Genomic DNA, 12,433 nt, shown 5'->3' with positions numbered 1-12,433 from the left:
TTCAGGACTTGAACTCAGATCCGGAACAAGTAGACTTAATTAACATTTATAGAACTCTTCACTTTAAATACACAAAATATACACTCTTATCAGTACCACATCACACCTATTTACAGGTTTAAATGAAATATTGGTTGGCTGCTTGTTAGTTATTTTCTTCCCTCATTTTTTTTTATGTCTCTATTATTAAACACAATTATAAGTATACCCATTTTTAGACTGCATTCTAGCTCGGGTAATAAAGCAACACCCCTGTTCTTGCTCCCTCTTCCTCCTTCTTCCTCTCCTTCATTCTTTTTTTTTTATTTTTTATTCTTTCTCTTTCTTTCTTTCTCTCTTTCTTCTTCTAAAAAAAAAAGAAAAAAAAAACCTCCAAAACTCCTATAATTGCCTATCTGATAGTTTGTCTTTACACTAAACCCATGTAAAAAAAAAAAAAAAAAAAAAAAAAAAAAAAAAATTTGCTACCTATTTTAAAAAGGGTTCTGTAATTCAATTTAAAAAAAAAAAAAAAAAAAAAAAAAAAAAAAATATGTGCTACCTATTTTAAAAGGGGTTCTGTCATTCAATTCTAAAAAAAAAAAAAAAAAAAAAGAAACTTAAACAAGTTTATAAAAAAATATCTACCCGATTAAAGAGTGGGCAAAATACATGAGCAGACAATTCTCAAAGGAAGACATACATGCAGCTAGCAAACATCTGAAAAAAAGCTCATAACCACTGGTCATTAGAGAAATACAAATAAAAACCACAATGAGATACCATCTCACACCAGTCAGACTGATGATTATTAAAACTTCAAAAAACAACAGATGCTGGTAAGATTGTGGAGAAAAAAGAATGTTTTTACACTGTTGATGGGAGTGTAAATTAGTTTAATCATTGTGAAAGAGAGTGTGGGAATTCCTTAAAACCCTATGGGCAGAAATACCATGTGACTTTGTATTTTTTTAAGTAAAAATGGATGAGTGGCTTATTCTACTTAATGAAATGGACGATAATAAAGAAAATGTCAGATTTAGTTAGTTGATTATAGCCAGAGTATTTTTACACCATATATTAAGCGCCCTGCATACCAAAAACATTATCTCTTTTAATAATGATAATTTTATGGGGTGGTTGCTATTACTAATATTGTCTATTAGGAAAGTAAGACTCAGAGAGACTAATTTACACAGTAATTTGCTCACAAACCTGTGTTAGTCTGTTTGTGTTGCTATAAAGGAACCTAAGGCTGGGGAATTTATACAGAAAAGAGATTTGTTTGGCTCATGGTTCTGCAGTCTATACAAGAAACATCACACTAGCATCTGCTTCTGGTGAGAGCCTCTGGCTTCCACTCATGGCAGGAGGCAGAGAAGAGCCACTGTGTCACATGAGGAGGGAAACAGGTCATTCATGAAGGATCTGCTCCCATTACCCAACCTCCTCCCTCCTCCAACAGTGGGGATCAAATTTCAACGTGAGATTTGGAGGAGACAGATGCAAACTATGTCAGCATCCTGGTTATCCTACTAAGTCTGACTCTCTTAGTGTGGACTAACTGTTGGGGGAATCTCAACAGCCTCTCAAACTTTAAGACCTTGGCCCGTATTCTAGACGAATATTCGGAGATAGCCTACTGGGCCATGTGTCCTCTAATCTCAGATAAGCCCCACCCCAGATTGTCCTGTTTTCCTCTCGTCAAAGCTAATGCCACCCACACTGCATCTGGTACTTTCCCTCAAGATTGGCTGCTGAGAGGGTTTTTCCTAAGTTCTCACCTCATAGCTGCCATCTAAGAAAGATACATAGACCTCTTTCATTTGGAAGGTTTAATTGTTAGTCTTCTGTGTTAATAGAAAATTATAACATATTAATGCTATCCTTCATTCAGCAAACATGTATATAATAACAATTTGGGGACAAGTAAAGTGGATAGAGCTTCTAGTCTAGAAAAAATATAAAGAATATGAATAACTTATAAATACTACATTACAAAGCACATATACACATATGCATAGGTTACAATGGGAGCACTTAAGATTAAACAGTTAGAAAATTACAAAATTTGTATAGTTTCTATTGTTCCAGAAGCTACACAGTATAACTCTGAAGTATATAGTTCCTGAGGACCTTTCTTATATGATAGACATTGTCATTTCTTCAATGTCATGCTTTGAAGTACATTATGTCTTTAAATCACTAGACATATTCCCACACATTCAGAGTAATTAGAAATGAAGAATGTGATTTCTTTTGACTCAAAAGCCCTTTTAAGAGGGGTATTTCTTCTTTTTTCACTTCTTTGGGAGAGCAGTTATTCAAAATGCATAAGAACTTTGTAAAATTTAATACCAGGTTTGCTGTCCAAATACACATAGATAGGAAGTACACAGTAGCCTCAGTCAGGGAGTGCTGGATAAGCTTTTCTTAAGACACACACCAAGAAAACACTAACAGCCTTAAATTGGGATGAAGAATATGGGTTTGATGATGGGAGCTGGGGATTACTTTTTCCTTAGTATCTTGGGCCATTTTTGAAATGGGAATGGTATACATGATTCAGAGCTAAGTAAATCAGGGCCCTTTTTCCTAGCCATTACTACCTAAATTGGGAACAAATCTGTTTAAAATAAATATTTTGGCCTTATTTGGGGGAAGGAGTCACTAAATGTTAATATTGAGTGTAATATAGAAGGAACATTCTCACCTCTTTATCTTGGAGATGGTAAAACTTTGGAATTTGAAAACTGAAAACCAAAGAAATATCTGTAAGTTTTTCTTTCCAGGCATCTATTTACAGTCATCTTCTTCTTTCCCACTGTACTCCCCTGTCTCCAGCTGTGGATGATCGGAAGCCATGGCCGGTAACACAATGTATTATTTCTGAGACAAGTCATTAAAGAGCAAATTATCTTAGAACAAATTAGTAAGTAGATTCACCAAAACATAAAATTTTGGAAATACCACCAAGTTGTATGATGTTAAGATATTAACCTCATTTCAGAGCCAAGTTTTTTTCCAGAGGATACAGACAAAAAGGAAATTATTTGTACTTTGTCCTTCATTGCTTTCTAAGAAGAATTTAGACAGTAGCTTACAAGGGAACACAATAGCAGGGCAGCTAGCTATATATGGTGAATAATTAAATGGCATGTGTGTGTTCTTTTCCCAAATTACAGACCCCAAGTTGTCCAATTTGGATAATTTTTTATTAGATGGTAAAAAAATTAACAGTAAATTTATCATTGTGACCATTTTTACATATACAGTTCAGTAACTATTAATATATTGATATGTTAATATACTAAGTATGTTCACATTGTTTAGCAACAGATCTCTAGAACTTTTTCATACAGCACTAAAACTCTATACTCATGAAATACCAATACCCCATTCCTCTCTTTCCACAGCTCTTGGTAATTACCTTTCTAATTTCTGTTTCTATTATTTTGACTATTTTAGATCTTTCCTATGAGTAGAATCCTACAGTATTTGCTTTTTTTGTGACTGGCTTTATTTCACATGGCATATTTGTCTTTAGAGGCTCATCTGTGTAAGAGCATGTAACAAGATTTGCTTCTTTTTTAAAGCTACATAATATTCCATCATATGTGTATTATCTTTATCTGTATTTTCTTTATACATTCATCTATAAATAAACACTTGGGTTGCTTCCTCTTAGCTATTGCAAATAGTGCTTAGATGAACATGGACTTACACATTTCTTGTTGGGAACCTACTTTGAATTCTTTTGTGTATATACCCAGAAGAAGGATGCTGAATCATATTCTAATCCTCTGTTTAATTTTTTTAGGAATCTCAATACTATTTTTTATAAGGGCCAAATGTTTTACATTCCCACCAAAACAAGGGTTGCAAATCTTCTACATTCTTGCCAACACGGAGTATTACCTATTGCTTGATAGTAGCCATCCTATGGGTATGAAGGGCTAGCACAGTATAGATTTGGTTTGCATTTTTTGATCATTAGCAATGTTGAATATCTTTTCATGTGTTTATCATGCATTTGTATAACATTTTGAAGAAATGTCTATTTAGGTCCTTCGCCCATTTTTTAATTAGGATATTTGTGGTTTTTGGTTGTTGTCTTGTAAAAATTTCTGGATATGAAATGCTTTATCAGACATATTATTTGCAACTGTTTTCTCCCATTCTGTTGGTTTCCTTTCACTCTGTCGATTGTTTTTTTTAATGTGCAAATGTTTTGATGTTTGGTGTAGTCTTATTTTTTATTTTGTTTCCTATGCTTTTAGTTTAATATCCAAGAAAACACTGCCAATCTAATTTCCTGAAGTGCTTAATCTATGTTTTATTTTAGGAGTTTAATAGTTTTGTTTTGTTTTGTTTTGTTTTGAGTTAAATTTTTATATAGTGTATGCTGAGAGTCCAATTTTATTGTCCTGTAAATAGTTACACAGTTTTCCCAACATAATTTATTAAAGAAACTGTTCTTCTGCCATTGTATAGTCTTGGCACCTTTGTCAAGAATCATTTGGCCATATATGCTTAATTTTAGGGATTTTAATACATTCTATCTTAAATAATTTTGACTCAAAAAGAAATAAAGGGAAACTAATAATATTCTAGCATAAAGAGTTTATTTTCACATAGCTGTGTTACCCCATTAGAGGAGAATATTTTTCAAATGTGAGTACTGACAAGAAGAGAGGCTTCCTTGCTGAAAGTTTGTAGGTTAATTGACTAATTAGAAGGATTTCAAGGGTCTAAGAAGAAAAGAGGAGGACTTGGAATAAGCCCGTGACATGAAGTTGAAAGCTGAAGACAGAGACAGAATGCAGAAAAAGACATGCCTGGACTTGGCCACTGAAAAGATAAGGAGAGTTAAGACATAGAATTTCTAGTCAGATTTTTAGCATGAAAATAAATAAAACCTTGAAAAATTCAAGGTTTTATTTCCACAGTTTTAAATTCTTTTATATTTAAACTGCAAAGTCCTCAATGAGCTATTTTTCTGATCCATATTCCCAAGTCCCTAGAAGGTGTCTAACTATCAGTCAGAGTCTCATGTCTGCAAGTCTGGCTCTTTAATACTCAGTATGGTCTCTATTTTAAAATACAATGTGACTCAAAGAACAAACCACAGTCATCTGTATCCAGGCAACAGCATTGATAAACACTGCAAATTTCTTTCCTACTTTATAGCTTGAGCTACCTAAGGAATATTCTATTCAGTGTTTCTAGAAATTAACAACTGTAAACAGAGACACTCAACTAGGCCTCCCTTAAAAATGGAGGAAGCAAAGCTATAGTATAGAACCACTGTCATCTTAAATTTCTGACATCCTACATGTCATCTCAAATGTAAACAGTCTGCATTTTTTTTTAACATTCTAATGATATTTGTACGTGGTTGTTTGGTTGTATTATAAGAGACCTAAGTATAAATTGGGTTAACCAATAAACTGCAGGGCTACCGCCTGACAATTTAAATTAGTTCCTTTCACACTTCTTAGGGTCTGCCTATTAGAGAGTTATCTGAGTTCCATATACAACAGTAGCCCAACCCAATACCTTGGTCACAGTAATTATCAGTTACTTACTTTCCCTTTGTCCAATGTACTTTAGGCCTGGTCTTATTTTGCCATTCCGAGAGCCTATGCACCCATGTTCAATTACCTGGTTTCTCTCTAGCACTTGAAACTAACTCTAGTTGCCAGATCATGTAAAGAGAAAATTCAAGCTAAGCCTGCTCAGTGGATGTAATCAACTTAGTAGAACTAGTAGTTTCCTGTAGGAACCACAGATGGAAATGTTTTTTGATAGAATGAGTTTTTAGGTGGGAAGACTGGCATTAAATAAATTCTATTTGAACAAATAGGTGAATGACAATTGTAGTAGATATATGAACCAGTCAAATAATTTTTAGCATAATTGCAATTATGAATTTTGAGAGTTAGCCTTAAGTTTAAAATGACTAATTGTTCAAGTTTTATATCCCTGAGTCAAGTAAATTAAGCAGTTAAAATTTTTTTGGAAAATTTTGTACTTTTTTCTGAAAAGAAAGTTTGTTTTTATAATCATTATTTTTCTACTTTATAAAAATAATAGTGTGTCAACGTGTTATGAAAATAATTAGTCACAGATTCTAGGAGTTTAAAATGAGGATCGAGAAAAGCCGGATTAAGTAGTGACTATCTGTTAAGAATGATTCAAGGGACATTAAAGGAAAAGCCTTCTTCTCCGAAGTAATCATGAAGTGAGGACTCTGTAAAATTGAGTTCCCCCATGAATGGACTATAGTTGAGCATGCCAATGTAAAGTTTCAGCTAGAGTGATCTGAAATGGTTGTGCTGTTAAGGACGTAACAGCTAAGTCAATTTAAAAAGAACTTTAAATTACTACTTCACTAGATACCAAGGTATAAAGAAGGCTGTCAATGTACATCACTTGGGTAATTAGCAAACTGTATCTCTTTTGAGCAGCAATTTATTTAACTTTCCTCATTTTGTCCACTTAACCACAGAATGTTATTTGAATGTACTATCAGTAATCAAAAAATGTATGCAAGTACAGTATATATCTCCTTGCCAGGTCTGAAGACATGTGATTTGATTGGTCAGCTGGCCTTAATAAAGACAGTTGTTGTTAGTTCCTAATATAAAACACAACGTGGTCCTCTAAATTCATGCTAATGATTATTTAGTTTCAGACAGGTGGGATAGATAGATAGATAGATGATGGATAGATGATAGACAGACAGATAGATAGATAGATACAGACAGATAACAACATACACGTGAAAAAACACTAGAATCAGGAGTAAAAGAAATTCAGTACTGAAGGGTAAAAACGGAGCTTGACTGAATACTCCTGGACATTTTGAGGCTACAAAACAATAGCTTCTACCCAATGATTTACTCTATTTTCCATGCTGTGGTTTAATAACAAGTTTTTTGAATTGAACTGATTTTGTTTAAAACTTTTTCTTGAATATATTACAAAGCTTCTTTAGACTATATATAGAGTAGAAGTTACTCCTCAGAGACAATATGTTTTAACAGTACTGTTACAGAAACACAAAGCTATTTGACTGAAGAGTGCATCTGTAACTGGGATTATACAGGGGATACGATTTAGTTAATGTAGAAATAATTGGCTAATTACCATGGTTCCCTACATGCTACACATTGAATGATGATTATTTTATGAGTAAGTCAATTCCGTATGAACATAAAGATTTATTTGAATGTAACTGGAGTAATTCAATATTATTTTGAGAGGAGTTAAATATGAATCCTCATTTTGCACTGAGGGACATAAACTATATTCAGAAACCAAAGTTTTTCTGAATATATTAATGATATAGAGTTATAGGTAATAAATTATGAGGTTGGCGTTAAGGATATTGCAGTTTTTGCAATTACTTTTAAATGGCAAAAAAACGCAATACTTTTGCACCAACCTAGTAACAAGAGTATTATGTTCTTATTCTTTCACTCACCCTCTCTCTCTCTGTTTCTCCCTCTCTCTCTCTGTCTCACACACAGCCCTCCTTTTTCCTTCAAGAATTTTTTCTATCTAATGTACAGTGATCCTTCCATAATATTGTTTTCAGAGTTCATGCCAATAGTCTGTCTTTGTAGACCAAAACATTTGTAAGACAATCTTTCAGAAATTTAGAGTAATGGTTCTGTCTTATATCGAAGTTCATGTAATAGCAAACAGAGTTAAAAGTGTTCCCTGCCATGCTTCTGTTTTGTATTTTATTACCCTTTAATTTATACGAATATTGAGTATTTGAAAATGCTTTTAAGAAGACACCATGAAAATTTCCTTAAATTATTATGCAAATGCAATAAAAGAGAAGGGTATTAACAGAAAAATTTGTTTACTTGAACTGTATTTATTTAAACATTAATATCAAGGAAAGTTAACATTTTCAGGATCACACACATACACACACACACACACACACACAATGAATTAGATACTGCAGTTTTATTTCTTGAAATATTTGATCTTGTAGGAAAAAAAGAATTAAGCACTTTCATTTCTTCAAATTTTTCAAAATTATTCAGGAGTATTTGTCTTCATCTATTCCTTTCTACAATGATCCTAAAGAATTTCTTGTCCATGTGTTCAGTTTGGTTATGGATTTATTTGCTACCCTGATAGGTAGTGTTATTATGGTTTTCATTTCATAAATGTAATCTATGTCCTAGCTTACTTTATAAAGAGATGTATTTCAAATTGAATAAAATAATTTTTACCACAAGCATTGACCTATTATGTTGTTTCTATCCTAAGTCTCCAATAAGATAACTAATTTTTTAAAATTACTTCTATAAACTTGTTGAAATTAGAAATTATATCCCTGAATATAATCAATTTATATCTAATAGGACTCTAAATATTCTCTACATAATATAAAATAGTCCATAAGATGGAGTATTTTATGAAACACTTTCTACATTTTCATTTATACTAAATGAAAAAATATATTAGAGAACAGATGTTTGTTTAACAAGTTATAATGAACACACTATAAAAACTACTAAGTCAGCTAAATGAGTGAATATGTTTAAGATATTGCTACAGTAATATGTTTGACTCTCCCTTCTACAACTTTCAAATGTAAAACAATTACTCGGATCTTAATGCCACAATATTTTTTCTGTCCTTCTTTTTTTTTCAATTGCCCTTGCCATTCTGTCAGTGCAGATCCTTAAACTTTCTCCTCTGCCGCCGTTTTCTCTCCTCCTCATTTTCAGATTTACCACATTTTCCTACGCATTTTCAGGCTTACTATAAAGCAGAGCTTTGAGCATTTCAGAAATATGTGTCTGAACTTTTCAAAAAACCTCAATTATTCTACACCATTTGCTAATTGAGAAGCTCCCCTCAGTTTGGCATTTAAAGTAGTGTTAAATGTGGTTTCCAGTCACCCTTGGCACAGTAATTCTTTCTTAATCATTGATAAAAAATGTACATGTTCATGTGCCTGAAGAGTTGTATATAATTTTATGGAGTTTACAGAACCTTTCTCTACAGGTCTTAGAGAAATACCTGCCTGCTGTACACATTTCCATCCTGCCACTCTGCCCCAAGCACCTAATATTCCAACCATGTTTGATGACAAGCAACTTGAGGGCAGACATGGCGTTTTCTGCAAAATGCACATTCACATAAGCCCCACGATACTATCCAAATGTCTCCACCGAGTAACTTGACCCCTAGGATGTCTTTCCTGAGGTTTTCAGAATGTTTGCATTCCCTTTATCTGCCCCAGTTATCTGTTACCTGGAAAAGTTGGGAGGCATTTGGGGAAGATAAATGTCATTTTTCAGATTTCACCCACTATTATTTTTGCTAAAGTAAGTTCTTTTTTTACTTGGAAAATAATTTTTACTAATGAACTTGGACTGTGCTTACCTTGATTAATACAGGCATCATTTATTTAAATTTGATGTCTATTTGATTCATGTCAGCTCAAAAGTGTTTTCTAAATTTATATTTTTCAGGTTTCTTGAGTACAGGGGATCAGGCTGCAAAAGGGAACTATGGACTTCTTGATCTCATACAAGCTTTAAGATGGACTAGTGAAAACATTGGATTCTTTGGTGGTGACCCCTTAAGAATCACTGTTTTTGGATCTGGTGCTGGGGGTTCATGTGTCAATCTGCTGACTTTATCCCATTATTCTGAAGGTAACCGTTGGAGCAATTCAACCAAAGGTATTATGCAGGTTGCAAATTTTGACAATTTTGGTGTCTGCATGCCACCACCATCAGTAGTATGTGATGCTCTGTATATTTCTCTGTTCAAACTGAGTGTTAGATTGAACTCAATAACTGTTTAAAGCTTTGTTTCTTCAGCTTTTCTGTGCATGTTTAAATTTTCGTCAAACTCTTCTCTTTGTCTCCTGTGGAGCTTGGTAAGGATGCCCTTTCAAGCACACTTCAGAATAGTCAGCATTACAGTCATTCTTCTTTCCTTCAGAGGGTGATTTGAGGAAAAATCAGACAAAGACGTTCTACAGTTCTGTCATCTTTTTTTATTCAGTGATCAAAATCAAAGATGAGCCTTTTTAAATGCAGGAATTGTATATAATCTGTTTTCAAGACAATAGACATTTAAACCCTTTATTAGTATGACACGGTCCTAAGCTAGTTTGTCTGAAAACATGTGATTTCACTTGTTGTCTGAGTACAGAATGGATTGTTGATTATTTTGCATGCATGATCCAAAATTGTCAAAGCATCAAGGTCACTGGTAGAGCTTTTGATTCAAAAGAAAAATACATTTAATTTAGTGTTTTTTCCATTTTTAACTCCAAAAGCATTATTTTTCCCCCTAAACTTGGCAAGGCAGCATGGCGTGTTGAGGCTGCTGAAATCCATGAAATATTTTTCTGATTTCTGTTTTCTGGCTTTGACATATTTTTCCCAAAGTGCCTGTCCAAGGCTTACCATGTTGTTCTTTAGGAGCTCCATCTCCATTTTACTATGCGTTTAATCACTGATTCCAACTGATTCCAAATTAATTTGAAATTTCACAAGAGTATTGTTGAAGAAATTTGCAAAGCAACTACTTTTTCTGCATTATTTATGTAAAACAGGAAGACAGAGAATATATAAAAAATAGACCAGGTTTTAATTTCTGATTGTTTTATTGTCATTGTATACACATGAAGAAAATATATACTGTCAAGTATAATTCATGCAGCATCTTTATTTGTAAGGTTGAGTTTTGTGATAGGAGCACCAGGCATATGACATTTTATTTTGGTATCAAAAACACATGAATGTTTAATTTCAAAAGGTCAGCCAGTCATTAAATGAGTATATATATATATATATATATATATATATATATATATATATATAAACAGTTACCACTGTTGAGTAACCGTTTACCACCTCAACCATCAGTTGAAGACAAGCAGTCCTAGGTAAACTAACTGACTCACCTCTGAACTAACTGACTCACCTCTGAACTAACTGACTGACTCACCTCTGAACTAACTGACTCACCTCTGAACTAACTGACTCACCTCTGAACTAACTAACTGACTCACCTCTGAACTAACTAACTGACTCACTTCTGAACTAACTGACTCACCTCTGAACTAACTGACTCACTAACTCATAGTTTAATTTATTAAACTATGTTAATAAATTAAGTCTATATATGATTCTCCTACATATATATATATTAATAAATCATATATAGACTTAATTTATTAACATAGTTTATATAGCATTTCATTTATATTAGTACAATTCTGATTCAAGATGACAAAATAACACAGGTGAACATTTCCAAGAGAGATTTCATCTGTAAAGAAATGGCTTATTTTGAAATAATAAACAGCATTTCTTTAATTAAACGATTAGGTTGTTCTAACCTCAGTATTTTACTAATGCCACTATGTAGTTATGGCAACATTAAGCCACCTATATGGATTTCTCAGGGTCCTTTGACCAAAAATTGACATCAAAACCAATTTTGGCTAGTATCAAACTAGCACTGGTTTCAGAGGTGAGTCAGTTAGTTCAGAGGTGTGTCAGTTAGTTCAGAGGTGAGTCAGTTAGTTCAGAGGTGAGTCAGTTTGTTAGTTCAGAGGTGAGTCAGTTAGTTAGTTCAGAGGTGAGTCAGTTAGTTCAGAGATGAGTCAGTTAGTTCAGAGGTGAGTCAATTAGTTCAGAGGTGTGTCAGTTAGTTCAGAGGTGAGTCAGTTAGTCAGAGGTGAGTCAGTTAGTTCAGAGGTGAGTCAGTTAGTTTACCTAGGACTGCTGGTCTCCAACTGATGGTTGAAGTGGTAAACGGTTACTCAACAGTTGTAAATGGTTACTCAAACAATTGAAAATACAGCATTTTCTTATATACTTCAGGAAATCTGTATATAAGAAAAAGACATGAACTTAGGTTTGGCCTAAACCAGTCTCCAGACTGAGCTGCCTGACTTTACCAGGCGATGCTCAAAAGAGCTTTCGAAATCATCACGCTGATTCTGCCTCCAAGTGTAGACATAGACTTTAAAGGCAATAAACTCCACAAAGGGCTGCACCAGCGCTCAGGCTTGACCATGAGTCAACCCCATCTTGCAACCACATAAGAAGCACTTGCACTAATGATAAAATATATGGTGTTACCAATACCATCTTGGTGGCATATTTTAGGATATACTGAACATGATGTGCCTTTCCTTCGAAATCTTTATAGATATATTTAGTTAATGTCATTGAGTCCCTGAAATGGGAAAGAATATTATAGAAATCACCAGGGTTTTTTTAGTTATACAATTTTTATTTAATACAATATTTTCCTGAGCAAATGTGGCTAATCGCTACACAGTTTTTTGGGGTGTTTTTTTTTTTTGTATTTTTTGAGACAGAGTCTTGCTCTGTCACCAGGCACCAGGCTGGAGTGCAGTGGTGCCATCTCGGTTCACTGCAACCTCCGC

The 12,433-nt window shown here is 33.7% G+C and overlaps 1 protein-coding gene across 8 annotated transcripts in view; it reads left to right on the top strand.

The window, feature by feature from the left end:
• Window positions 1-12,433, top strand: part of NLGN1 (neuroligin 1) — an 873,763-nt gene that overhangs the window by 852,112 nt on the left and 9,218 nt on the right. For 6 of the 8 annotated variants that reach the window (XM_032258255.1, XM_032258256.1, XM_032258254.1 and 3 more), the window contains one exon: window positions 9,489-9,701. In XM_032258255.1, coding sequence (XP_032114146.1) covers window positions 9,489-9,701 — 213 coding nt within the window. The remainder of the gene's footprint in view (window positions 1-9,488; window positions 9,702-12,433) is intronic. The other 2 variants (XM_032258260.1, XM_032258257.1) reach the window with 1 other exon arrangement.

Source organism: Sapajus apella, unplaced genomic scaffold (assembly GCF_009761245.1).
Source record: "Sapajus apella isolate SASKATOON/1434 unplaced genomic scaffold, GSC_monkey_1.0 scaffold101, whole genome shotgun sequence".
NCBI lineage: Eukaryota > Metazoa > Chordata > Mammalia > Primates > Cebidae > Sapajus > Sapajus apella.
This window is presented reverse-complemented; position numbering and strand designations above follow the sequence as displayed.